Genomic DNA, 27474 nt, shown 5'->3' with positions numbered 1-27474 from the left:
TGACAATCCATGCTGAAATGCCTCCCTTAGAGCCCGGGGGGATCCTGGAGACACCGCTGCCCCAACAGAAATACTGCACAAAAGGAAAACTGCCCACAGCTGGAGCAGGTCCAGTGGGACCAGTCAGTGTGCAGCTGGGCCCTGGTCCAGAGCCTGATGAGCCCAGGGGGTCCACTGGACCTGCACAGTGTCATGGGGGAAACATCCAGCCCTTTACATGTTTGTCTCCAGCATCTGATATCCTCGGAGATATCAGGGACAAGGACAATGCTTGGTCAAGGACAAACTCAGGTATTTACTCACTTCCTCAGGGAGGAGTTTGCCCAGCTCTGATCCCCATCCTGACATAGCAAGATGAGCAAGTGGGGACACTAAGGTGCATCCACACAAGCTGGAGAACACCTGCAACACTCAGTCCTGCCCTTTCCGGGCTTCATCAGCTGCTATCTCAGCCTTTAAGCAACTGCTTTGGACCCACACTGAAGAACCACAACTCACAGAGCGGCAATGAAGAATCAGCTTGGCCAAAGTAGTGTCATTTATTTTGCTTGCAAAACCCCTTTCAGAAGGTGAATAGGCTGCAGGGGCACTGGCTGCAACCACATTCCTCTCCATGCGATGGGGAACAGGCACTCCAGGCCACAGCAAGGACGGACAGCATCCATCCCTGGACATGGAGAGCTCCCCTACCTCCTCTGGCAAGGGGCAAACACAGCGCTCCTGTCACAGCCCAAGTCCAGCTGAGCAGGGACTTGGCACATCAGGACTGTGACACAAGATTCACACGTCCTGCAGCCAGGAGAGCCCCAGAGCAGAAGGCAGCAAGTTTGGGGTTCCTGCTGCACTGTGGAGAGCATCTGCCTGCCCTTGAGGTGCTGGTGGTGGTCCTTTGGACGCGTCACACTAGGAAGCAGAAGTGAGACTCATCCTCTGTCAAATTAGTCACTTAGAAGTGTCCAGTCCATCCTTTTTTATCTGCAGGGACCAGAGTGAGAACAGGACTTCCAGAAACAACCCAAGACAGGACCTATGTGTCCACCTCCATCCCCTGGCTGCAGAAGCAGCTTGCTTAGGGAAAACACCCAGCTTCGAGATGGGCACCACTAACAGGGAGGATCCACCCAGAGTAGAAGGAGCATCTCCTTGCAAAGCAAGGAAACCTGGATGAAGATGCAGGACACTGGACCATATGCTACCCAGATCCATTCTGGATTCATCTCTCCTGATACCAGTGCCTACAACCATCCGCAACAGTCTTGCAGCATAGCCAGACAGGACAATGTTGCTGGCTTGCTGCATTTTCTTACTGTTCTTCTCCTGGTCTGTAGCATTTGCATATTTGTAGAAACATTGTAAGAGAACAGAAGTACTGAAGGAGGGAAATATCTTCATTGTTATAAAAATGTGCCTGGAAGTCCAGAGCTAACCTTGGCTCCAGAGGTCCTCTCCTGTGCCCAGTGAGGTGTTGTTGAAAGTTCCCAGGCAACGGCCTCTGCCACAGAATCAGGATCTCTGGTAAAGCTTCATGATATTCTCATCATGAAGCTTTTTCCATAGCTGCTTCTCTAGGTTGAAGTCATGGTTAGTGTAGAAAATCAGACGTTTCCAGTCCTTGTCATAGTAGTGATCTGAGTACTTCTCATGACCCTCTGTGATGTAGCCATAGGCGCTCACCTGGGAAAGACAGAGGAATCACTGGGGAGGTGACAAGGACAGAGGGAGCTCAGTGAAACACAGGACACAGTTCTTAAATGGGGAAGGAGCACAGGACACAGATACCAGTCAGGGCTTCTCAAAGTGACCCTGTGTGGGCTCCAGAAGGACCAGACTGGGAACACTGGCTCCACTGAGCCTGCTGGAGGATGGTTCCCAGGCCACAGCAAGCTTCACAACCTCTACATGAACTATTTTGGGGTTGTTTCTCTTCAATCTGCTCCCTTGTGGCTGATAAGAACCCATAAACCCTCAAGGCAGATTTTAGGCAGGGTTGAAGACATCCCTGCTCTGCCCTGTTACCTTGTCCCTGCTTCCAGCCAGTGCTGTGTGCAAGAACCACCATGCCCTTACCCGGTCACAGAGGTGGAGGGCAGTCAGCAGCAGGAACGCCCCCGTTGTGGGCCTGTACAGCCGCCAGTAGGTCTTTTCCAGAGATTTAGATTTTAGAAACCTGCAGCAGGAGAGAAGAAAGCACAGAGCACTTGCTGGGTGTGTTGGTTCAAGCTGGGCATGCTTTGTCCCCCTGTGGTCCATGTGGCATCTCTCCTCCTTGCAGGGGTTTGTGGCCACATGTGTGGGTACCGCTGCATGCTCAGTAAAGCACAAGCCCAGCTCAGAACGCTCCAATGCCTGCAGTGCAACCTAAGCCCAGCTTTGCCCCAGCTTTATGGAAGCGGTAGGTCTTGAGGCAGGTAGAATAAAGAGGGGTGGATTAAAGGATCTAATACATTAAAGCCCACTCTTAAATCTGTTCTTTGTCTTTGAAGCTCCCTGGTAGATCCAGTTCCGCACCCCCCCCTCACCCACATTCAAGAGTGAAACAAGACACAGGGAAAGGTGCAGAGGAGTCACAAAACCTGCTAGGACCTGCAGTGTTTGATGCCAGCAGTTGTTAGGAAGGTAGGAGCCCACACCAGGAAAAAATAGCATTCAAGCCCTTGGAAAGGACCCAAATCAGAGGGGAGACAGCAGAACGAGGCGGGAGGTACAAGCCATCTGGCACTGCATTTGCCTTCTCTCAGAGAAGGTACAATACAGCTCTCAAGGACACCAAAGGGTAAAGGCAGCCAAAGCAGGACACAACAGGAGCTCTTCTTCCTACATCTCTTGGTCACGTGTGGCCCACAATTGGCAGATCTTAGAGCAACAGTGTCCAGCAGGCTTGTGAAAAGGATTAGAGAGGCAAAGACAAGCAGCCAGGCCAGGTAAATGGGATACTGAAAAAGTACCTAATACTGTGTTTGAGGGCACAACCAACCTCCCAAGTCAAGAAGGGATCTCAGCAGAGAATGGCTGTTATAGAGCCTTCCTCCAAGGTGCAAAGCAATGGGGAACAAGAAAGGTTGGTCCTGAACTTCAATCAACTCTCCTGGCACTTCAGCAACACTCCTCCCACATGTAAACCTACCATTTGTCCAGGGCCCCATCTGGATGCAGAAAGCCAAACTGGCCAACAGCTGCTGCTTCTCCAGCTCACAGATGCTGGACATCTACCCACCATTACCACCCTGCTGCAGCACCACAGAGCATTTTGATTGACTGAACCCTAGTGAAGCTTACCTCCAATCTGCTTCTGCGGTTAAACTGCAGTTACAAGGGAGTGGAGCTGCGAGGAAAGAGCCCAGAGACAGAGATGGTGCTGGCCAGAAAAAATAAGCCTGTTAAAGCACAAAACCCCCAGCTCACCTGTTTTTCATGTATCTGAGGAAATCTGGGTGAATCACCAGGTATTTGTCTGTCGTGAAATCTTTATCAAATTTCTCCCGGGGCCTCGGCCTAAAGACAGGAATTGGGAGACTTAGGACAAGCTCCTATATTTCATCACTGCTGGAAAGCATTGGCCCTGATGCACTTGGTGATGCAAGAAGGACCACAAACAACTTAAGTTATTCTGCAGCATTTCCCAGATCATGAGAAAGCCTCCACAACCCGTGTGCATTGCAGAGGAAGAGATCAGGGAGGAGACACAACAACAGGAGACAGGAATATCAAAACCATGCGTGTGCATAGACAAGAACTGGTGGAACCAGGCCTTCATCCATGAGCAGGCACCATGTAGGCACAAGACCAGGCAACAGCATGTGTCCATCCCTAAGGATCACAAAGCTTTCTCCAAGCTCTAGCCACATGTAATTCAAATCAGCTATTTCTGGGAAGGAGGTGTACTGGTTACAGCAGCACTCAGAGCTGTGGAGGAAATAAGATATTTTTCCAGATAAATCTGCCAGGTAAGGGAGGCTTTACCCTGGCTCTACCCTCACCTGCACCTCAGCAGGGCTGAGCACCATGGAAAAGAAAAGGGCACAAAACAGAGCTCCACTCTGCAGGGTATAGAGGTGAGGCCAGTTTGTCTTACCCATACTCGTCCAAGAATCCTTTCCTGACGTTCTTGTTCAGCAGAAGAGCCTTCAGCCACTCATAGTCTCTAGCTCCCTCCATGAAGTGAATGTATTTGATATTCTAAGAAAACAAGTGAGCATTAATGAACAGCACAAAAGAGACTCATCCTTTAAAAACAAAATGCAAGCAGGCAGCTAGGCTCAGAGTTTCTCGGACACATCTTCTGTCTGCAGATTTTAACTATCCTACAGAAGCAGAATGGAGATAACATCTGATGTGCAGCTATTTCTACGTGCCAACAGGCTGCAGTAGAACTGATGCCACTTGCCCCTGCAAATATTCACTGAGCCAAGCCAGTGCAGGTTACCTCACTACGGCTAATACTAAAGCATTAGCTCAGCCCCTTTGCTCCTCACACATGGCGAGATCAGAACTGAAGGCCACAGACAACAGCATCCCACCAAATTCGCACACGCATACAGCATGGACTTGACTTACTTTTCCCTGTGGGACTTTGCTGAACCCTCTGTTTCCCAAGATATACAAAGAGGCCACCAGGGAATAGGCTGTAAATCCATAAAAGGAGGTTTTTGTTCCCACATCTTTTTCATATCCTTTGGTTAGAGCGCCACTCACCCTGGCCAAGGAAATCAAATAGAGGAGCAAGATTAGCAGGTGACCACTGAAAACCCTCACCTCTGTATTTATAACAGGAAAAGACAGCCTCAGTCTGGAGGAAGGAAGAATTAGTCCCATTTTTAGCTACACCTCATGATCTGCAGGAGAGCCCATGCTTTGGAGATGGCTCTTTATGGCTCATCTCTGAACCCAGGCTCTTCCTGTGTATTTAGGAACTTTCCAGTTCCTTTTTGGTTTTTCAGCTCCTCCTGCCACCAGTCATTCTGGCACTTGGGAGCCAGTGCAACACTAGAAGAGGTGAAGTTATCCAGCCATAATCATCTGCTAGCCAGACACAGTGCTAGCTGTGTGTATCTTATCAGTAGGAAGCGTGCCTTACCGGAAGACATAGTCATGGGAGTCAATCTCCTGGCCCATCCCAGAGTTATTCAATATTCCTCCATTGCCCACAACGGCACAGCTGATGCACGTTGGCATGCTGCTGTTGCTGTTGGCCAGGAGCAGCTGCTGGTGAGGGTTTGGGGGCAGTAGGGACATGACCTCCTTCACCACTGTGAAGCAAACATGGTGGGGAATTAGTATCAAGAGCCTTTGGGATGGACACAGTGAAACCACCAGAGTTGCCACCAGGAGATCCACCCAGCCTGATGCCTTTGACAGGGAGATGCTGCAAACCTCCACCTACTTGGTATAAGGTTCCTGTTGGGAGTTTGATGGTCCCCCATCCTGACATGCCCTGAGGGACTCACATGAATAATTCAGCTCCATGAAGCCATAGGGAGGTGCAAAATGCTCCAGGCGGTCCCATTCACTGTCACTGAAATATCTCTTGTCTGTGAAGAGCATGATGTTGGGTAGGAAAAGATCTCGCAGCCACTCAGACTTGGCAGCTTTGGCCTTCAGTGATTCAGAGCAGGTCTTGAAAAAAACAAAAAGGAAGCAATAAGGACTGATTAGCACGGAGCTGATAAACCTGAGGAGTGCAAGTGCTTGTGTACGAGTATTGGGAAGATGTCTACAAACTCCAATGGTACATCATCTGTTCCCCTTGGTGTCTCCTTCACTGCAAACATGAGGCACAATCTCAGCACTACATCAACAACTAGCTGGTGGAAAGTCACCTACAAGTATGCCAGAGTGACTCCAGGTATCTGAGACTTTTCTTTTCAGCACAACAGACCTGCAATGCTCGTGTTTTACTGGCTTTGGACCTCATTAACTGACGCAAACTAGCATCAGTAATACGTCCAACCTAAACATACCGAATAAGGCTAGCAGCCCCCATCAGCAACACTCCCTGCAAGGTCCTGGCCTCAGAGTGCACACAAGCAAACACACTGAGGAACATGTTACATGAAAACTGTGTTATCACTCCCTTTAAAGATAAGAAAAAGCATGCAAACAACTTGTTCAACGTCATAAATGAATCACAGATAAGCAAGTTGCTGAGAAAGGAATACAAGCCAGCTTATTCTTCCTAACAAGAGGGGTCTCATTGTGGCTGGCAAGAGTTATGCTCTGTGCAAACAGAACAAACAACTCCACTGCTTTGGATTTTCCACTGAGTCAATTTCAGCTCTACCTTCTTAGACATCTTCCCCAAATACCTACTGCAATACCTACTGAAAGACAAAACAGGAGACCAAGTGGACTCATAAGTCCAGCTCAAATCCCCAGCAATGACCCAACTGCATTACCAAAGCCTTGATATGTGCTCTGCTGAGCTGGGCTCTCCACTGCAGGTGAGGGTGACAATAGAGTCGCAGGCTGAGGAGATGGGCCTCATTCCGCCTGTCACAACAGGAGTGCAAAGAGAACAACATTGTGGAGATTTTCATGTTGGCATCATTGAAGGATGTGGACCAATGTGTTGAGGCCAGGTTCAACAAGGCCAAGTGCCAGGCCCTGCACTTGGGTCACAACAACCCCATAAATGCTACATGCTCAGGGAAGAGCACCTAGAAAGATGGGAGCATCTGGCAGTCGACGTGCAGGATCCTGGTGACCTAATCCCACTGTGTCTACACAGTACCACTGGGCAGGAAGGGTGAGGTACCATCTCATGTGGCATATGTACCCTTATCCATGTAATTCACCCACTTCCATTTGTATTCTGGGCGTCTCGAGACCAGGAGGAGCCGAGGAAGGAGGATCCACATCCTGCACCACAGACCGGACCATCTGCCAGGCCATTCTGCTGTGACTCAGGAAGGCTGGGCCAGTGCATGACATCAAGGGTATAACCACCAAGTTCCACAATTAACAGTCACAGATCTTCAGATAACAGGTATCTTTGGGGCCAGCTGCTCCTCTCAAGCCGCTCAATGCCACACTGAAGAGGACAACCCACCAGCAACAGAATGGCTTGCACTGCCAAAAGGAGCAACATCAAAATACCCCAAGGGAGACACAAAACTCATCCTAGGGTTTTTTATCAGCCCAGTTCATCTGCCACTGCTCTCTCCATGTCTCCCAGGGCATCCTGGGCTTAAGGAATGGGATTAAATTTTTCAAGAGTAGCCCCTGTTCCACCAGGAGAGGTCTGAGCAGAATGACGTGGTGCCTGCAGCCCTGACAGTCCCCTGGAGCAACACTCTCCCTAATGCCACATGACAATGGTGGAAGACCATGGCACTGAGACTTTAAATAGGCAAATGGCTCATTTGAGACCACTGAGATAGAACAGACGGAGGCTCCTGTTGTCTGCCTGCATGCTCCGTCCTCCCTGGGCACACGAGCAGTGTGTAAATGCCACTTACACCCATGTATAAAGACTTTCCTCACACTAGAGAGGGTCACTTGCCTGTCCAAGCCTTCCAGCAACAGGGGTGCCGGGGAAAAATGCTTTGGGTAAGCTCTGCAGAGTTACCAGCATAAGATGTGGGACAGGGACAGTATTGTGCACCACAACCTGCCCCATCTGCTTGCTGAGAATTTTGCTATAGTTTACAACTTTCCTAAAGGCCCTGTTCCAGGACCTGTGTAATGATGAGATGCTCAAATTAGTTCCAAACCCTCATAGCTTCAAAGAAAAGGTCAAAAAATATGGCCAGAACAAGAGTTCTGTGCAAAACAAAAAAAGACAGGCTTTCAGTTCTATGGCTGCTAAGACAACCTGAAGGTGGGCACCAGTCTTCCAGTTTTACAAGATCACATCAGTAACATGACCTACACAGGCAGAGGTGATGAGAACTAACATATGGAATAACACTCCCAACAAGCAGGATCTGTAAGAATAACTTTGAAGCTGTAGCTGTGCAAGTGCTACTGCCTAGACAGGTACAACTGTATCATTTGAGATTCCCACCTTCACCTCTACCAAAATACTTCACCTGTGCAGACCAGGCCTACAGTTGTTCCTATTTAACACAGAGGAACAAAACAAGAACATGTTGAATGCCGGATATGTTACTAATTGTTTAGTCTGCTGTGATGACAGTTCAATGCATAGCAACAAAATCCTAGACAGCAATTCAACATGCTGGTACCATTGGAGTCACAGAGCTCTAAATGGGTGAAGCATCTGCTTGCTCATTACGGGTGTGTCTACAGACAGGGTATAAAAGGTGAACTGGCATTCCTGGGCAAGAGTCTCTTCTTGTTGACAATAAATCACAACAGTAAAAACAAGTTACTTTTTAACCATCACCTCTCCAATGGGGCACACATACACATAGTTGAATTTTCACCAAGAAAACCTTAAAGATGTCAACAGTTCACACCTTACTGTGTCCAAAGCAGGCAGGCACCTGTCTATCAAACCTCATCTAACCCTTTTTCTTTGACTTCGTTTTGACTTTTGGTGAACAGGCACACAGAGATATTCCTACTCCTGTTCCTTCCCCATGACCTTTCTTGCTTTCTTTACCTGGGCTGCATAAAACAAAGATCAAGGCAAATCTGGAGATTGTAAACCTGAGTCTTCATAGGAATTCAGATGCTCCATTTCCCAAGTGATCGAGTGAGAAACGGGAAACCTGGATGTAGGTTGCCACTTAGTGTCAGTCACCCAACACCCATCTGTAGGCATCACAAGAACACGTGTGACCCGCCTTACCTTAGGGTGCCACCACAGGATACATATACACTGTATCGTGTCCCTGAGTCCACTATACAACATATCAAGTCACCTAAGAGCAGGACCACCTTGCAGCACATCTAGGAGAGAGACCTGTCCCAGATTGTGATGCACCTGAGCTCCAAAAAGGCCTGTCAAAGGCACCCATGGACATGTGCGCAACTGCAGCACATTCCTATACTGGAGCACAGCGGAGGACTGGGCAGGGTAACAGAGTCATACACAAAGGTCTCACCCTCTCTGTGTCCCAGCAGCATCTGCATTTACCAGTGAGTTGACCTACCAGTTTGGAGATCATCTTTGACTGCAAAGGGGGCAGTAGACAAGGAGGTCAACAAGGAGGCATCATTCTTGGTGAACACTTAAGGCCATCACACCTACCAATGGTGGAGATGAGTTGTCCAGCAGATACTTGTCCTCAAAATCCCACCGTGGCTCAGACTTGAAGTTGGCAGCCTTCAGTTGCTTCTTTTCTGTCACCGCAGCAGCCTGAGGAACAGGTCTTACAGTTTTCACTGATGCAAGAGGGTCTTTTGGCTTCATTTGGGCTTTGGATATGTTGTTTTCATGAGGTCCCTCCACCCTAGAAGGTGGTTTCGCTGTTGCCTTCTCCTTGGCTCCCTCCTCCCTGGGAAGTGGTTTCACTATTGTCTTTTCCTTGGCTTCTTCCACCCTTGGGGCTGGTCTCACTGTTGTTTTCTCCTTGTTTCCCTGCACCCTAGGGGCCATTTTGACTGTTGTCTTCTTGATTCCCTCCAAACCAGGGGATAGTTTCACAGTAGTGTTCCCTTTGGCTTCCTCCACCTTGGCAACTGATTTCATTGTCTTCTTCTGCTCCTCCTTTCTGTCCCATCTTGGTGTCCTCTCAACCATATCTCGTTTGAGCCTGGTGACATCTTTCCCCAAAGTCACCTTTAAAAAGCTCCTTGAGTTCCCATTACCAGAATGGTTTGAGGCCTGTTGCATTCGGGTGTCAACTTCTGGAGTATCCAAGGCACGCTGGAAAACGCCCAATGGCCTGAATGCAATCAAAGGAAAAACAGACATCACATACACTTCCCACTTAACACTGGACACATTCCAGCCCATTTATAGTGCTCTTGACTCTGAGCCCCTCTCTGTGCTTCAGAGCAAGCACTGCACATGAACACCACACTCTGAGGACTTGCTGTTGCAACTGTCACCGAGTTTCTGCAAGATGCTGTGTGAATTCGAGTTCATTTACAACTTTGTCTCCAAAGCGCTATTCAAATTCTTGCACCATTCTGTCTATTTATCTCCCCACTATGCAAATCCCAGAGGCTACACGCTCCTCTTCAGCACTCGGTTCATGAAACATCCACACTGGCAGAACTGCAAAGCGACACAGAACAGCTTTGGCCTGCACTGGGCAGGACCCCTGGCAATGTCCCCAGAGCACTGCAGGGGGACAGCTTTGGAGATCCCAAGTTCAGGACACGGCACACACCATAAGAGTAGCCACCTGGCTCTCTTCTTGCTCAGCAGAGCCGAGTGCTTCAGTGACAGAACATGAACAACCTCCAGAATTCAGTAAGGGAAGTCTAATAAGAACTGAAACTCCTTTACAACACATCACTTCTTAAGCATTTGGGGCCACATAGCACTTTTTCCTCTCCTCCTCCCCCTTAGCCAGCTAATGTGGTGGCATTACACAACGCTCACCAGGTATACATCTTAAAAAAGGCATTCTGAAGCTATTAAAAGACACTATGAGGCTTAAAAATGTAAAATTTCTGCATTTTCAGCCATCATCTCTAATATTGCAGCTGCTCTGTTGCCCAATTCAGAGGCACAGGCAGGTACAAGGGTATCATAGGAGGATACAGCTGCTAACACAGCAGAGGAGCCACCTGCAACGAGACTGGGTTGAAATCCATAAAAAACAAAACAAACGAAAAGAACAAAGGCAAAATGGTTGGGTTTTGTCCCAAACATTCATTTTTATCTGCACATGGCTGGAGGGTGGAACAAGAAAAAGGAAGGTAAAAAATTTCTGCAGCTGAGCTTTCATGTATAGCAAAGCTCTTCAGGATGAACCAGCATAATTGTGATAGTCTAATTTCACACTCACATTCACCCTTTGCATGACACATTCATTTTGGAGAGTTGAGGATTGCTTCCAAGGTGATAAATGAGGTGGGGGGGGGTGGGAAAGCACCTGTGCAGATAACAGGCCATAGATAACGGTTCAGTTTTTGCTGAAGCTTCAGAATGGTATGGCATTCATTAAAGAGTAAAGCCTTTGACACAGTCTCCCACAGCATCCTCACAGCTAAGTTGAGGAGGTGTGGTCTAGACAATAGAGTAGTGAGGTGGGTTGCAAACTGGCTTAAGGAGAGAAGCCAGAGAGTGGTAGTCAATGGTGCGGAGTCTAGTTGGAGGCCAGTATCTAGTGCAGTGCCTCAGGGGTCAGTACTGGGGCCAATATTATTCAATATATTCATTAATGATTTAGACAAGGGAATAGAGTGCACTATCAGCAAGTTTGCTGATGACACTGGGAGGAGTGGCTGACACGCCAGAGGCTGTGCTGCCATCCAGTGAGACCTGGACAGGCTGGAGAGTGGGGAATAACCTGATGAAATTTAACAAGGGAAAGTGTAGAGTCCTGCATCTGGGCAGGAACAACCTCAGGTTCCAGTATAGGTGGGGAAATTACATATTAGAGAGCAGTGTAGGGGAAAGGGACCTGGGGGTCCTGGTGGACAGCAGGATGACCATAAGCCAGCACTGAGCCCTTGTGGCCAGGAAGGCCAATGGCATCCTGGGGTGTATTACAAGCGGGGTGGTTAGTAGATCAAGAGAGGTCCTCCTTCCCATCTACTCCGCCCTGGTGAGACCACATCTGGAATATTGTGTCCAGTTCTGGGCCCCTCAGTTCCAGAAGGACAGGGAACTGCTGGAGAGGGTCCAGTGTAGGGCAACGAAGATGATTAAGGGAGTGGAGCACCTCCCTTATGAAGAAAGGCTGAGGGAGCTGGGGCTCTTTAGTTTGGAGAAGAGGAGACTGAGGGGTAACCTTATTAATGTTTATAAATATATAAAGGGTGAGTGCCATGAGGATGGAGCCAGGCTCTTCTCGGTGGCAAACAATGACAGGACAAGGGGTAATGGGATCAAGCTGGAACACAAGAGGTTCCACTTAAATTTGAGAAGAAACTTCTTCTCAGTGAGGGTGGCAGAGCCTGGCCCAGGCTGCCCAGGCGGGTTGTGGAATCTCCTTCTCTGGAGACATTCAAAACCCACCCGGACATGTTCCTGTGCGACCTCACCCAGGTGTTCCTGCTCCAGTAGGGGGATTGGACTAGATGATCTTTTGAGGTCCCTTCCAATCCCAAACATACTGTGATTAGGAAATGATCACCTAAGGAGGCTTTTAAAAAATCATTTTGTATCAGATAAATACTGGAACTTTTCCAGTGCTATGTCTGAGAAAAAGAGGTTGTCATAAATGGCCTATCAACCCTTCCTCTACCTCTCCTCATAATCATTAGCCAGCCCAGGTTTTCTATCAGAGTGTTTCCTGTATAAACTTGTGTCACTGTTTACTGAATTAACAAGAGGAAAGACTTTATATATACACTCTAAGAGAAATTTGGTAAGGTAGCTTAGGCAGACCTCAAATCCCTGGATGATTTTCTATTGTATTTTTAAGATGACATTTAAAATTTTGAAATTAAAGGCCAGAGAACAAATGAAACAGGACAGTATGACAAACCCGCCCCACTCCAGACTTTCTGTACTTGTTGTCTTGAAGGGCATAGATTCCATCCCAGCTCTGTTACACTTTAATTTCAAATACTGTGCCAAACATCCAGAGACCAAAATGTAAAACAGAGCACCCTTTACATCCCAAAGCTTGCTTCCTGCAGTCAGACCCACATGGCCAGGCACTCATGCCTACACAGGACCCTGGTCTCCTGAGCAGCATTTTAAATCCAGACAACTGGTCAAAATAAGTCATCAAGTTTCAGGCTCCAGAGTCCAGCTGGCAAACAACTGCAGAAGCTCAATGATATTTACTGTCATTTTCCTCTCCATTTACAAAGCCCTAGCACAAATAGAGGGTAAATCCATTAAAATGCTGCTTTGTGTATTTTATGTTGCATATAAAGGTTACAGAAATAGAACTGACACACAGATAAACACATATAGCTCAGGTGTAGCGGTGTTTTAAGCACATATAGCTCATGAGTAGCGGTGTTTTATTATACTTAAGGTGCAAAAATACGGACATTTCTGTTATCTGAAACTACCTCAGAATGAATGCAGAATATTTGTATTAGGAACCAGACATTGAACTCACTATAAATTCTAAGGTATCACATGCAGTTCAATGCCCAGCAGTGCAATGTAGACTAGGGCTGAGAGAGGTCCTTCTGGGAGCCACCAAAAAAAGCAAATACTACATAGTGCCAAAGTACGAAAACAGTACTAGCAAAGCACAAGCTTCTTTTTTAAACAGCTACACAAGGAAACATTGGAAACTAGCAATCCAGTAGAAGCAAGTTAGTGACTGTAGATCTTCCAACAACACACTCTGTTTGCACACAACAAGGTCTGCTAAAGCAAAGTGATTATCTAACTCACAGAAGAAGTGAAAGTTTCAGGGTAAAATGACATAGAGAAAGAACATGAGCAGAAATGCCCTATCCAGGCAGCACACACCACAGGGAAGCAGGTCTCCTACCTGAAAAGCCTTGACTCTGACAAGCCAAGCAAGGAGCTGAAATAACCAACAAAGACGCAAAAGTTTGTTAAAATAATGAGCCAAATGAAAACTTTGGGAATTTTAGGAAGCCTTCTCCTGCAAAACCCCATGGTGAGATGCCTGGGAGCAACAGAAGCTCTGAGGCTGCTGCCCAGAGGTGCAGCAGTGTCAGGAAGTGACTTCCAAAGGTGTATTGAACGAGTGGGCAGGTCTCCTCTCTGGATTTCCCCAGAAGAACAGCACACCCTCTCTCCCAACAGAACCACACGGATCCAATTTGTCAGACAAAACAACAGATTTGCACTGCTCCCATCTATCACCCTAAGCTTGCTGCAACACAGAGTGGGCAAAGCAACACCTTTTACTGCAAACACTGGAAGTTTCCTGTATTTTCCTTCATGAGGCTAGTTGGCTGTGAGATCTGGTACATCACTGGGAACATTTGTGTGAACGATGGAAATAACAGCCATAGTTACAGTCAAATAAATTAGCTTTCAGACCACCACCTGCCCAACAGCTAAAGCAAAATTCTAGGCACAACCATAAACAGATCTTTAATTTCTTCTTCATGCAGTACTTTCTTGTAACTCCAATCCAGAAGCAATCCCTGTCCCCAAAAGCTGATGGTTAGATATGCATCCATTTCACCTTGTGATTGCTTTGAAACAAGAGAGACTCCTTGCAAATCTACCACAGAAGTTTGTGTTTAAAGGCAGATTAGTGCTTGGGTGAAGCATTAGAAGACAAAGCTTAGAGTTTGACAGTCCCCTCCCTCTCTAAACAAGCTGACCGGACTTTAGGGCAACTGGAAAACGATAGTTATGTCAGTTCATTGCTAAATAAGGACAGAGATGGATAATTTGTGACTAGTTGTAGAATTTAAAAGAACTAAATCACACTGGACACTCCCACAGTACAGCACCTTGAAATTCAGTTGATTTCAAGGAAGCATCTAATGTATCTGAATTTTTATTACATATAACACCAAAATATGTTTCAAATTTCTTGTATCCGTGATTCATGCCATCATGGACAGACAGACAACTGCCTCCTACACTACTGTGCTTAGTGGGACCCTGGTCATTTGGGTTTTGTACAATACAACCAGGCTTTGCTCATCAACAGCACCAGTTAAAACAAAGCTTCACTAATGCCACATGCATACAAAATGCTCCAAGGGTAACAAATCCCTGCTGCAAACCTAGGGGTTTGCACTACACTTGATTTGAGCCATGAGCATATTCAGACCTGGGATATGATGCTTCTCATTGCTAGGTAGCACTTGACAAGCTCTCTTCCCATCTCAAGTTCCACAATCCGTATCTCATCCTCTCCTCTTCATGAAAATCAGTCTGTCTGGAGATCTTTGGAAGTGCCAAATACATCTCCCCACCTGTAGAGGGAAAGATTAGCAGAGATGAACACCACAGCCAGAGAAATGCTTACTGTACCAGAGGTAAGAGTTTTACATGCTACAGCAAAGGGCTATTTTAACTCATAGGGAGCTGTTAAATATTAACCCTGACAGTTCAAGGGCAGTCTACTACATTGCTTCTTACAACATAGGTTGCTTTTGTACAGCTCTTATCACAAATTAGGCTCAGATATAAAAAACTTTTGTTGGCAACACCACAAATTTCAGAAGCTCGCACTCACACTATCTCTGTGGCCAAGAGCAGCTCTGTTCAATTGTAAAGTTCTGTAAGAAGTGTGATTCCTGGGATATACAGGCCCACAGACAAGGAGACAATAAGCAAAAACTGCACCTAACACAGGGGCTGGCAGGTTCAGAAGGGCCACAGCCCAGATGCCAGCCTCCTCTTCCAAACAAGAGGTTTTGCATGTTCCTCTAGCAGTCCTACCAGCAACCCCAGGAGATGCCGTTTTTCTCAGGTTGCAGAGACTCTGAGCCCAGCGTTGCTGCTCCATGATTACTGTGTCCAGCTACCAACATCAATGCCCAAAACAGAAGTTCTTCTATTCTATAGTGCTATTAAAGCTTCTTTTTCTTTTTTTAAATCAAACTCCACCTGGGACCATCAAGTGAAGATGGCTATCTGTTTGCCCTTTTCCATCACTAACAATCCATTTAATTCCACATCCGTTTAACTACATCCTTAGTTACATCCTGGATGGATAAAAGGCAGATTTGCCTTTATTTTTTTTCATAAACAGACTTTATCTCCGTTAGATCTTAGGCTGTGTGTATTGTGGGTGTCAGTTACACTCTGAACTATGCCAACAATGTATCTATGTGTGTTCTCCAGAGGGCTGTGTATCAAGTCTTGCTTACCTGCCTGTGCCTTTCCGCTTTCCCATGGCTCTGGGTGACAGAAAAGGGCATCACAAGATGTGCTTTAAAGACAGAATTCTACAAAACTGATCAAGTTTCACCATAGGACTAACCTGCCTTTTAGTGATGTCCACAACATAGCAAAACCAGTAGCTGACTGGAAGCCTGTGGAATAAAGACCTGCCAATGAAGCTGGGGATGTCTGGACCTGTTCACAGTATTACTTGGTGATATAAGAACTGAGCGAGTTGTAACTGAGAGAGAAAAAGAATGATGTTGCCTGCAGGATGTGACTGCTCAGTGGTCATGTCTGTGGGTTAGCAAAGGCTAAGCTAGTACAGGCTTGGCTTGGAGATGTCAGGTTCTTATTTTCCCCTCCCAGCTCAGCAGTCATCTTCAGAAGCACAGGACTGCAAGAGCAAACTCTGCAGAGCTATTTGTCTTGCTTTCACCAAACAAAACCAATAGCCCAACAACTCCCAAGCTTGCCTTAATTCCAGACTCACTGGCCATTTTCCAGCAAGACCCTTCTCTTCTGCACCAAACCTTCGGTCAAAAACACTGAACAAACACCCAGAGACAACCTGCACTTATCAGGGAAAAACTCAGGTCTACTGCTGCACTTGCAAGAATACTCACAGTTTTGTCACGGAGCAAACCCTCAGAACTGCACCAGGAGGTGGGGAACAGCTTAGTGAGCCAACAGGTCTGTGTTCTCCATGGGCTGAAATGCCCCAGGAGAAAAAGACAGTGGCCTTCGTGGTGGAACACTAGCACATGTCTCTTCAAGTGTCCACTCAGCAGAGTTGCTGAGAATGGAAAACTTGACAGTGTTTTATTAGAGTTATTTTGTCATCTTGTTATCCAGCCCCACCCAGATAATGCCCCAGTAAAGAAATTGCCTTGAATTTATGTTGTAACAGCAGATGATACAGGTCTAAACTGGAATATTTCCTCCCTCTCCTATGCACCAGAGAAAGTCCTTGCATGGAGCAGTCACTGGGAGATGAGGTATAAATTGCTCTGAATTTGGCCATATTACAGCCTCTGGCCACTGGAACTTTAGTTCTTTTTGCACATTCCCATGGCCACAGCTACAGGTGCTAAACCTGTCTGCACTGAGTGAAACAGAGCAAGTCTTTCATCATGTTGCTTTTTTGCTTCTTGAGCTCTTCACTATTCACCCTATCCTGCTCAAGCTGCATCACCACAATGGCTCTGGTCCTGGCATCCTTTGCTCAGATACACAAAGCTGGGAAGACTGATGAGCCGCTTCATTTGATAGAATTAAAAAACAAAACAATCTGCCACCCCTACACACAGAAAAACACACTCATAGCGGCAATGGCTGGAAACATCAGCTGGAGCTACACAGGCTGGAAAGAAGCAGGGCTGCTTTATCCAGATGCCTCCCTCCACAGCCTTTTGTCTGTGCCATCCCAGCAGGAAGCCTTGCATATCACCTGACAGAGACACAAAACTGACACCACTTCAGGGCTGATTTGGGTTGTAGGGTTTGTTTTTTTTCCCCTTTAAAATCTGTTCGATGGAAAGGAAGAAAATACTCTATTCCTTGACTAGGAATCTTTCAGAGAGCTGTTCCCCTAAGGAGCAGGGCAGTACTGCACACAGGTGAGGAGGTAATTTATTAAACTCATGGCTAGCTGCCTCCGAATCAGAAAAGCAGCCTCTCCAGCTCCTGTCCCTGACAGCTGCCAGTACCAGGAGCGTTACAGGATCCTCCGCTGCTCCTGAGAAATACAAGAATCACAAAGACCAAATCCCTCTTCAAAGCCCTGGCAACAAATGCAGACATATCATCTCAGCACTTGACATCTGGCTGCTAAAATCAGACCCTGCACAGGTACGAATTACAGAATCACATCTGTAACTGTCTACTAATTTTAGAGCCAGAAGTGATATATTTCTTGCTGAAGGTCTTTCCCGTACTCTTCCCACTGATTTAACACCAGAAATCAACCCTCTTGACATGTGGTAGGACAAATGTGCCATTTGGCATCCTTTGGGGTGAAAAGTGCTACAGGAATGCAAGATGTAAGCCTGCTTCTTGAGTGGTATAAATCATCATGTCCCTGATTTACGCTTGGAAAAATGTGGCCTCACAGTGCTGTCCTCTCTGCTCTGGACTGACAGATGCATTGGAGAAAGGCAGTCACAGTTTTAGCTGCAGGAGTAGCACAGTCACAGGGTTCTGTGAGAGGCGAGATGGATTTACTGCTGGAAGTCACATGCTGCTCTTCCCTTCTCTCTCTTTTGTCTATTGTCTTCTATTTAACCAATCTGCTTTCTTTAGATACCAAGGGGGCCCTGTGCTACTTATATCCACTCTCCTCCTGTTGATCTGACAGAGGCTTTTGCCAGCCCTGGAGAGAAGGTGATTCTTTGTCAGCCCAGTTGCCCAACACCTATCAACCTCATACTGCGAAAACCCCAGGCAATTAATTGCTGAGCAGCAGAGCAGCACATTGTGCTGTTGTGATGGAAATGTGATTTCCTCACACTAAGGAAAAGCATGCTATTCTCTCCCTGTTCCCCGGGAGCTGCTCAGCATCTGTTCAATTGGGGTTTGTCTCACAGGCCTTAGATCTCCAAGAAAGAAACTCTTGTTGCAAGTCTCAGCTGGGCCTGAGAGGATCAGCGAGTCTGTTTCTAATAACACTGTGCAATGACATTATTTATCTCCTGTACTCCTAATGATGGGTGCCACTCTAGTAGAAAGTGTGGTATGGAAAAGCCAGGCAGGACATACACTGTGTCTGCTCCTAACTCTGCCGCTTGCACCTCCAGCCTTGTGTGCCCATTTTTAGTTATCAAATGAGAATCACAGAATAGTTTGGGTTGGAATGGACCTTTAATAAAGGTCATCTAGCCCACCCCCACTCAGGCCCACAACAGGAACTGTCTAAGCTGTGTTGTTAGCAGGATGACGTCAAATTCAGGTGGTGTCCAGCCCTTGTGCTCATCTCCTCTAGCCTGTCCTCACTGCTCTCCTCTATAGTGGCGTTTTGCACTCACTGACACCATCCATTCATCTAGAATGACTTACACTGCAGAGCCATAGCAGCAAAAGCTGGAAGAGACATCTTAAAAGCTCATATCACGCAGCTTCAGTGATATCTAAACCAATCCTGTGACTCCAAGCAGATGGTGGTTGGGGGTTGTCTACCTTTCAGCACTCGAGGGTTCCCTCCCTCTCAATAAGTAATGTCTGCCACTGTGTCATACTCCACTGACCTTCGTCCAGGGCACCGCCTCTGCTCCACCCCACCTTTCAGCTCCATCAATGTTTGAGTTCATATTTATCCTTTGATTTTCTAATCATAAGTACACAGTTAACTGAAATAATTAACATCTTAAGATTAAATGTACAAAACAATCAAGAGGACAAAGAGCTCCATAGAAAAACAAAGACTGTCAAAAATTACTTTTCTGGTTGCTTAACTACACGTGTTGTCCTGTGAAATCATATAGTAAAGTGCTCTGAGAATCCAAGAGCAAATAACAAGGTCTTGGGTTTATAAACATTATGTAATTTATTCTAAAACACTTGCAAATTACCTTGCTGCATTTTCTTCAGCTGATACTGAGGGGCAGTCATTGCTGAGAGGAATATGAGGAGCTCTGCTACAGAACGACACAGTTTTCTAGACAGAAGGTCTCTGAAATAAATACGAGAGCGGTAAAAGGCAGTTAATCACACGAGAATTTAAACAGAGTGGTTCCAAAGTCCTGCTTTTGCTCAAAGCTACATGTATATCTTTGTTTTCAGCTTCATCTAGACCTTGGTAGCTCCACCACAACATCCTCAGAACCCCAATGGCTGAAGCCACAATGCTCCAGCAGCTCACAGGTCTGAGATGGGCTATTTGTTTTGTTACTGCCAAAGTATTTCACTGTTGTTCATGAGGCTGATCTATTAAAGAAATCTGGATATGTCAAGTGGCACACAAACACATTAAAATAATGACACTGTTTCATGAATAGAAGTTCAGATCCTTGCTAAAATACAATTTGATTAGAGAGTTAGCTTTATCTCACTTGTAACTCACATCTACATAACACACATTATCTGTCTTTCTCTTTAAATAGGTGGCATTTCACTTTTGGAATTTCGTATGCTTTGCTATCTAATCTATGCAGGAAAAAAAACTTCCCATCTTGTCATGTGGTTAGTGTTTGGGTTTTACGTTATCCTGTAAAACATTTTACAGCCTAGAGATAGCAATGGAATCATAAGACAGTTTTTTTACAAGGCTTACTGTTTCGTGCAGAACACTGCGTTCAGCCAGCCTCTCCCTTCTCTTAATATCAGCATTTGACAACGTCTGGCATTGCAACTTCAAGTAAACCAGAAAACTGTAGTTCTATTTACACATAAATAGCACATGCTTGACGAAAAAGGCCATTCACTATATATACCCCAAGTGCAGGTTTATCTGCTACAAACTTTGAAGTGCACCACCCGCCTGGAAAGTCAACAGAAATGTCTCCTACAGTTGCTTGATCTTGTGCTGGGGACTCTGGGTTAGATGCATGGCTATTTTGTGCTCACAAAGGAGGAAAAAGAACTAAGAACATAAGACAGGCAGCTAACGCACTGTCTTGTCCTTTGATAGATTTGTTTAGAGAGAGAAAGGTTTGTACGAGGGGGTCTTAGATCAGAGCTCTGCTGTCCCACCATGTGCTGGTGATCCTCTAGGCTGAGGAGACAGAACCCTGCCCGTTACCATCATCACATGCTGTCTCACCTTTGGATAACGTCGTGGATCAGTCTTGGGCTCCCATATCCTAACCTGAAGTGCCTGCATGCGCGTGCCCCCCCCCAGACACCAAAACAGTCACTTTTTCTAAGCTGAGTCAGCCGCTACAACTGTAGAAAGCAGGACAGAGCCCACTATGTTCTGATACAACCAGCAAGAAGGCGTCTGCCTCGTCTCCTGCAGAAAAGTGAGCAGGGACATCAACACCATTGTCATGGGCTTCTCAGTGTACATATTACCAAACTGTTGCGCACGATGCCAATCATTTCTGGGTACAGAATATCCACGTACAAACAAGGATAACCCACACCTGTTATTAAGAAACCATTTAACACAAAAGCCTACAGGAGGGGCTGGCACAAAGGAGCCAGAGAGAGCAGGTCACGCTCCCACAGCTCTGTGGATTCAACAGGGGATCACTACCAAGTTCAAGCAGCTTACAATAAAATGAGAAATTAAGGCATGAATCTGGTGCTTTTATTCATCCCAAGTGAAAACTTGCTTCACATATGAACCACTGGCATCCTCAAAATAAGGTACTATCTCTTCTGACCTCTGCTTTTCCCCACCCAGTTTGTAGCAGCCAGTCTCTGGACCCCAGTTAGTCGCCCCCATGCAGGAATCGCAGCAGCTCAGCTCTCAATAAGCCCAGACAGGGCTGCTGCAGGACCACGGGTACCACCAAAAACCTTCCCAGTGACACAGAGCACAGCGCTCTGTGCTCAACCAGGGCCATCACACAAGGGTTTCTCCTTCACAAACTAGCAATGGTCATTGGAAACACCTACTGTCAGCTGACTGGAGTTTTCTGTGCAAAGTTCTCCTCTGCTACCAGAATTTGGGTTATCTGGAAAGTGAAAGAAGCTGAATGCCAGTCCTGTGATGCCGGAAGACGAAAAATTCCAAGTATATCACCTTTCGGAAGAGTTACTGGATCAATGTGGCCTCTTCACTCTACTACAAACTCAACACTTCTACCACTTCCTTTCCCACCCTCTAATTTCCTTAAAACCAGCATCTTGAGTTAATTTCTACTGCCATTAATAATTAGTAGCAGAACTCCAACAAAAGAGTCATAGGCAGTCTGCAAAACAATTTCTCACACCACACAGGCTACTATTCTTTGTTTCCTTTCCAATAAAAGGCTCTAACAGTGTTGACAAGGAAGACAAATTACAGAGGCAATGACTCACAAAGTCCACTCCTTCATAAGGATCGCAGTTACATCTTTAAGAGAGTTATAGAACAATGCAACAAAAAAATTACAGAGACATTAGAACAAGGTCACATTAGTCACAAATACCTATTTGAGATCTTATCTGATGCTATGGCAGGCAAACAGAATTCAAGCTTAAGTCTTGGCCTCTGGAAAGGTGGTTTCATCAGAGGAATGTGTATTCTCTTCCCCTCTCAATGAAGTATAATATAACCACAGACTCTGAAAACAACATTTTCCTCTAGCAGCTCCTAGCTAGCTTACCACACTTGACCGAGTCAACAAATACTCATGCTGCAGGTGAAACAAAGCTTAAGTCTTGTGGCTGGGGGATTAAGGGAAGTTTTAAACAAGATTTCTGTTTAGAAAAACTCTGGTTCTCATCAGGAAGAATTGCTCAGAAAATAGGAGTTTTCCCACCTGTCATCATTAGCTAAGATTAGCCGGTCTCAGGAATGCTAGATAACAGACGGATCACAACATGCAGGATTCCCGAGATTTGCTAAGGAGAAGAGGGCTGTGCATACCCTTCTTAATTCTCTATGAAGTAAAACAGTACTTGAGGCCTTCAGTTAGAGCTACACGGGACCCTGCTGCTGTTTGTATAAAACAACAGCACCATCCAGCGGGTAAAGAGCACTTGCTTCTCCTCTCCCACCACCTCATGTTTGCCTACATTTATTTACAGAACATACAGTATATGAACTTTCTTTCAATTGTGAGCACTTTAGGGTTGCACTTATATTATTAGCCTTGGGTAGGAAAAAGTGAGTTGTTTGGGGGAGAGTGGTAAAAAAACAGCTCCAAACACACACTTTGTACTGCTCAGCAGTGCTCTCTCCAGGCATCACCCTTCCTCGCACCAGGGCTGCAATCTCTTAACTTGGGGGGGAAACTGACCCCAAGGGAGCTAAGGACTCATCATATCTCACCCTTGGGTTTAGCACTGGGAACAACCTCACAGCCAGACACACTGCAGCGAGCCCACACATCACCACACCAAGAAGGGACGTAACCCCGGCCGTGTTCAGCCCAGGTCACACTGCCAGTTTTGGAAATGCGTTCAGACTCCTTATGATTCATCAGGATGATGTCAGCTGGCTGCTTCATCTCTTTCTGTAGTGGCATCCCTAACAAGTTGGCATAACACTTGAAAACAGTCGCAATCCCCACAGTAGGTTTGACGCTACCCTCTCACAGGAAACAAAATCAACTATCCCCTTTGAGACAAATGAAGATGAAACACACCATGTAATACCTCTTCGTCAGTTTATTGCTCCCAACGCAATGTAGCAGTTAGCAAACACAAGCGGTACACAGCATTCCCGACAGCTGACCACACCATGACTCACTCGCTACTTGTACAGATCTCAACAGCAGCGTTCCTGACCTACTTTGGGAATTAAAGCGTTTGAGACAAGGGTTTTTCCCCCTTCAGAAAAGGAGAGTCCCTGGGCTATTCCAGAGTTGTTGGCTATGATCCAGAGATTGGATCCATTTGACATGCAATAGATCTATTCCAAGTTAAAAAAAAGACAGGGACTTCCATGTTTTGCTCTGTTGCCATCCTAGTAGAAATCCAAATTCATATAGAATCATAGAATCATTTTGGCTGGAAAAAGACCTTTAAGATCATTACATCCAAGCACTAACTTCACACTGACAGGTTCACCTTTAAAGCACATCCCTGGTACTAGCACTCCATTCTCATGTTGTTTAAGAATTCTTACCATCTAGTGCTGCTTCCGTAACTCACTCTGACTACACACTCATAGATCAGAATCTCTGCTGTTTCACTTGACAGAGAAGACTCACAAGAAAGATCGCATTCCTGGAACATGTCAAAATCCCTATTAAAAACTCACCTTTGTGAGAAAAGCTTTAGTTATATCATGGAGAAAGGAGAATAAAACAAAATACCATTCATTTGCTGCAAACAGAAAGTAGTGGACACCACCGTGCATTTCCTACCACCTCTGATGTTATGTTGGTCAGACAACTTCCAGGGAAATGCAGGTGGAAAAGGCTACAACAGCAAGGGATTTATAGAGATTGGTCTCTTTGACCACTTTCTATACAGTCTTGATATCAAAATGTGATTCACCAACAAAAGTACAGGAAGGATTATGCCACACATTCACTGCTTGATTACTATATAAATACCTTACAGCCACCAGTTACTGCAAACTTCAGAACTGTTTATTTCAGTCTTTAGAGGAAATAAAATTCTCAAAACTGGATTGTTATCTCCAACATGATTTTTGAACTTGTTTCCCACCGTCCTTATGGGAATAAACCCAGTCTATTATAAATTCAGAGACAGTAGATTTAATTCCCTGTTAAATGCACATAGCCTGGATACAGTGATTAAGAGACATGAGAGACCGGGGGGGAAAAATAACTAAAAACAGGAGCATATTCTTTTATTGTTAGGATAATTCCAAAGTTGGCCTGGAAACGCCTACTTGTTCTCCTTTGGCAGATATTAATGAGGACTTTTGTCTTTGATTCATTCTAAGAAATGCCCCAGAGGAATTTATTCAAAATATTTGACATAGTCTGCAAAAATCCCCTTAACAGCACAAAGGATGGAAAACAACCCTGTAGGTGCAAAAAGCAGAGGGTTCATGGTGGGTATGGGGTGATAATCTTTCCCACCTGTAACTATTCTCATTTCCTTCAAAGGAGAGGACACTGGAAACCCACCTCCTCACTGCACTCACACTTGACAAGTTCACTGGCTCAATTCCTCGTATTGCTGGCACATCCATCCACTTTGTCTACGCTGCTAACGCGCTGGGCTAAGTCAAATTTATGTAACTCACACCAGCTGTAGAGCACAAAACAGATGCTATTGCATCGTAGAGCATAAGGTTTACCAATTCCAGAGGCAACCTATGCAAAAAGAGCTTATTTAAAAGATCTGGAGAGAAGGTCTCCAAACCTGAAACCCCTTTCAGAGTTACCTAGAACCAGAGGAGGGGAATTCTGCCTTCTCTTTCCCCTGCCTTCACCACCCCTACTTACTAGAACTCAACTAAAGCATTCCAGATTTATTTGAACATCGATCTCTGATGCTCAAAGACTGCCTGAGCTTGAATGAGAAACAAAACACTCAAGAACACTGGAGAGGTGAAACAAAATGTTCTCATTCTCTGATCCACTCAAGATTAGATCAAGACAATAAGCTACTCCTTATCTGCAGGATCAAGAGTCATAATACAGGATTACACTAAAGCATGCTTAGTGAAATGTCGGGAATACAGGTAAGAGCATCAGAAAAAACATGGCTACAATGTATCTTGGCAAAGATGAACTGCTCTCGCCAAGGCCAGTGAGGGGAGTAGCAGACGCTTCCCATGGATTTGGGCACCTGGAGAGGGACAGAAGATTCACTTCCCAAGGTGCCAGCATAAGCAGGTCCCGAGATCATGATCCAATGTGGGTTTACTAAAGAATACCTTAAACTATGGTCACCTCATCTCCCTGCACTCCCACTCCAAACCCACTGACACGAACATCCCGACGACTCCAATGAACTCTGGTTCAGACCAAACACCCGGTGAGAACCATCAGCGCACCGGCGGGTCACCCCGGACGCCTCACCCCGGACGCCTCACACCGGCGGGTGCTGCCGAAGGGCCGGCAGGGCGGCTCTAACCCCGCTGGCCCCACACACAGCATTCCGCCTCACAGACACCCTCTCCGAGCGGCCAGGAGCGCTGCCACGCACCCACCGCGAGTCAGGCCCCCTGCACCGATGAGGCGGATCTCGGGCTCTCAGCCGAGGCCGGGCCGCCCGCAGCAGCCTCGGGCCCACCAGCACCCTCCAGCTCAGCCGGTACCGCCGCCATCTTAACTGTGAGGCGGGGAACGGCCCCGCCTCGCGCACGCGCACTGCGTGACAACGCCCCGCCCTGCTCCGCCGCTGCCTGAGCGGGCTACGGGGGCCGGCGAGGGACAACCCAGTCGCGTTCCGCGTTGCTTTACAAGTACCAAATAGGGACACGTGTGTCCAATCGCAGGGCCCGGGGCTGGTTGCCATGGCAACGGGCCGCTTCGCCGGGCCCTGTCCAGGACCGCTCGGTCACGGGGAGCCGCCGATCCGGGGCTGCCGTCCCCTCGTGTTGCCGAGGCGTCTGCAGCAGCCATGGGCTGGAGCTGCTCCCGGCTGCGGGAGCGATCCCGGGGGGATCTCACCCCGCAGGGGATCACAGGAGGCCGGGCCTCCGTGTTATGGAGGGCCACAAGAGGCCCCTCTGCGCCAGCGCTGATCCGGAATCCCCCCGCCCGTGTTTGCGTCTCCAGAGCTTGTCTAGAGGAGAAGAGTTTTCCTAATGGCCCTTGCCATGTATCCCCACATAGCCATAGGGCCGCTGGCAGGAGCAGCCGGTGTTATTGAAAGGACAATACCCAGAGGGGAGATCCTGCCATAGCAACCGGAGAAATTTCCGGTATAAATATTGATGAGCCTGGAGGGAAAAGGAAATTAAAAGCTGGCCGGCCAGGTCAGGATGGAGCCCATCGCTGCGGCAGCCTCTGAACACCACCCCCCGCTGCCGTCCTCAGATCTGTGCGGACGTGTCCACAGAGTTCTTTATTATGGCCTTGCAACCGCACACAGGGAAAATGTACCTTTTCCCTGTTATTAAAACAGGGAAAGTCTTTCCTGATAATAAAGTATTTAACAGGATTTCATAGGTGAGATAAATACACCAGAAGACATCCAGTTAAAATCAGGAATGCTCATGGATTTACTCTATCAAAAGCACCAAGAGCTGGGCAAAACTATTGAAAATACTTGATAAATACACAGAGCTTTCCTAGGTAAGTCATTTCCCACATCATTTTTGTTTTAGAACAGGATGTGAATTGGGCACAACCATTCCTGTAAAGATGCCAGCCACTTTTCTTTACTTTTACCAGTGTCCAAGAGGCAACGAGATGTTTGTTTCCAGGGTGAAGTCAGCTGCTGTTTCTTCAGGCGTGAAGATGCGCACGGCGGGGTCAGCTGGAACCGGCTCGGATTTGCTGCAAACAGCCAGCGTGAAGGAGGATGTAGTGTTCCTTCCCCAGAGATGAGAACGGCAGCTCCCCTCTAACCAGCACTTTAACACCTTGCCTTTGGCTCTTAGTTTTCTACAGGTAGGACTGGAAGCCCCTCTGCCCAGAGACACTGTGCAGTCTCCATCCTCGGGGGTGTTCAAGACCCAACAGGATAAAGCCCTGAGTAACCTGGCTTGGTCTCATAGCTGATGCTGCTTTGAGGAGGAGGTTGGACTACAGACCTCCTTAGGTCCCTTCTAATCTGAGTTATTCTATGATTCTATTGTTTCCAACCATTTTATGTCTATCATCTTTGGCTTTCTTCAGATATCAAACTGCTAAAGACTAGCTTTGAAATTTCATTTTTATAAAGCACAACCAGAAAAAAAGAAGTGAGTTTCACTGCTTTGTATGACTGAGATATATGACCCAGCCAGAAGGAGGTAAAAATCTCTGTATGAGATGAAAGTATCATGATAGCTCTTAAAGGAAAAATGATAAAGAGGGTGAGAAATTACAAGTCTTTTGAAATGCATATCACAGGCCTATATGTGTTTGCAAAACTAAATGGAACTGTAAAATAACTACTGAAACACCTTTATAGCACTACAGCCTCCAGTGTCCTGCGTAAGG

The 27474-nt window shown here is 46.5% G+C and overlaps 1 protein-coding gene across 2 annotated transcripts; it reads right to left on the bottom strand.

Annotated features, from left to right (window-relative positions):
• Positions 1-628: 628 nt before the first annotated feature.
• On the bottom strand, positions 629-25618 carry ST6GALNAC1 (ST6 N-acetylgalactosaminide alpha-2,6-sialyltransferase 1). 2 transcript variants are annotated; one of them, XM_080356400.1, is made up of 12 exons: positions 25533-25618; positions 19378-19478; positions 14754-14898; positions 13485-13520; positions 9155-9791; positions 5445-5613; positions 5075-5246; positions 4555-4693; positions 4073-4176; positions 3403-3492; positions 2068-2167; positions 629-1674 (listed from the first exon to the last, which is right to left on the bottom strand). In XM_080356400.1, exons 5-12 carry the CDS (start codon positions 9737-9739, stop codon positions 1504-1506), a joined length of 1530 nt encoding a protein of 509 aa, XP_080212526.1. In that variant the 5' UTR covers positions 9740-9791; positions 13485-13520; positions 14754-14898; positions 19378-19478; positions 25533-25618; the 3' UTR covers positions 629-1503. The 2 variants fall into 2 exon arrangements, with proteins under 2 accessions (XP_080212526.1, XP_080212527.1); XM_080356401.1 differs by lacking the exon at positions 13485-13520.
• Between the last annotated feature and the right edge of the window lie 1856 nt (positions 25619-27474).

The sequence above is a fragment of the Nesoenas mayeri genome (genome assembly GCF_963082525.1).
Source record: "Nesoenas mayeri genome assembly, chromosome: 19".
NCBI lineage: Eukaryota > Metazoa > Chordata > Aves > Columbiformes > Columbidae > Nesoenas > Nesoenas mayeri.
The sequence above is the reverse complement of the archived record's forward strand: the minus strand, read 5'-3'. Positions and strand labels throughout refer to the sequence as shown.

Bases quoted from the DNA above. Each gene is read 5' to 3' on its own strand.
- ST6GALNAC1 (XM_080356400.1), bottom strand. From the start codon at position 9,739: ATGCAACAGGCCTCAAACCATTCTGGTAATGGGAACTCAAGGAGCTTT. The intron at 5,247-5,444 runs GTGAGTCCCTCA...TTTGCTTCACAG, and splicing joins CATGGAGCTGAATTATTCAT to TGGTGAAGGAGGTCATGTCC. The intron at 1,675-2,067 runs GTAAGGGCATGG...TGTCTTTCCCAG, and splicing joins CCCTCCACCTCTGTGACCGG to GTGAGCGCCTATGGCTACAT.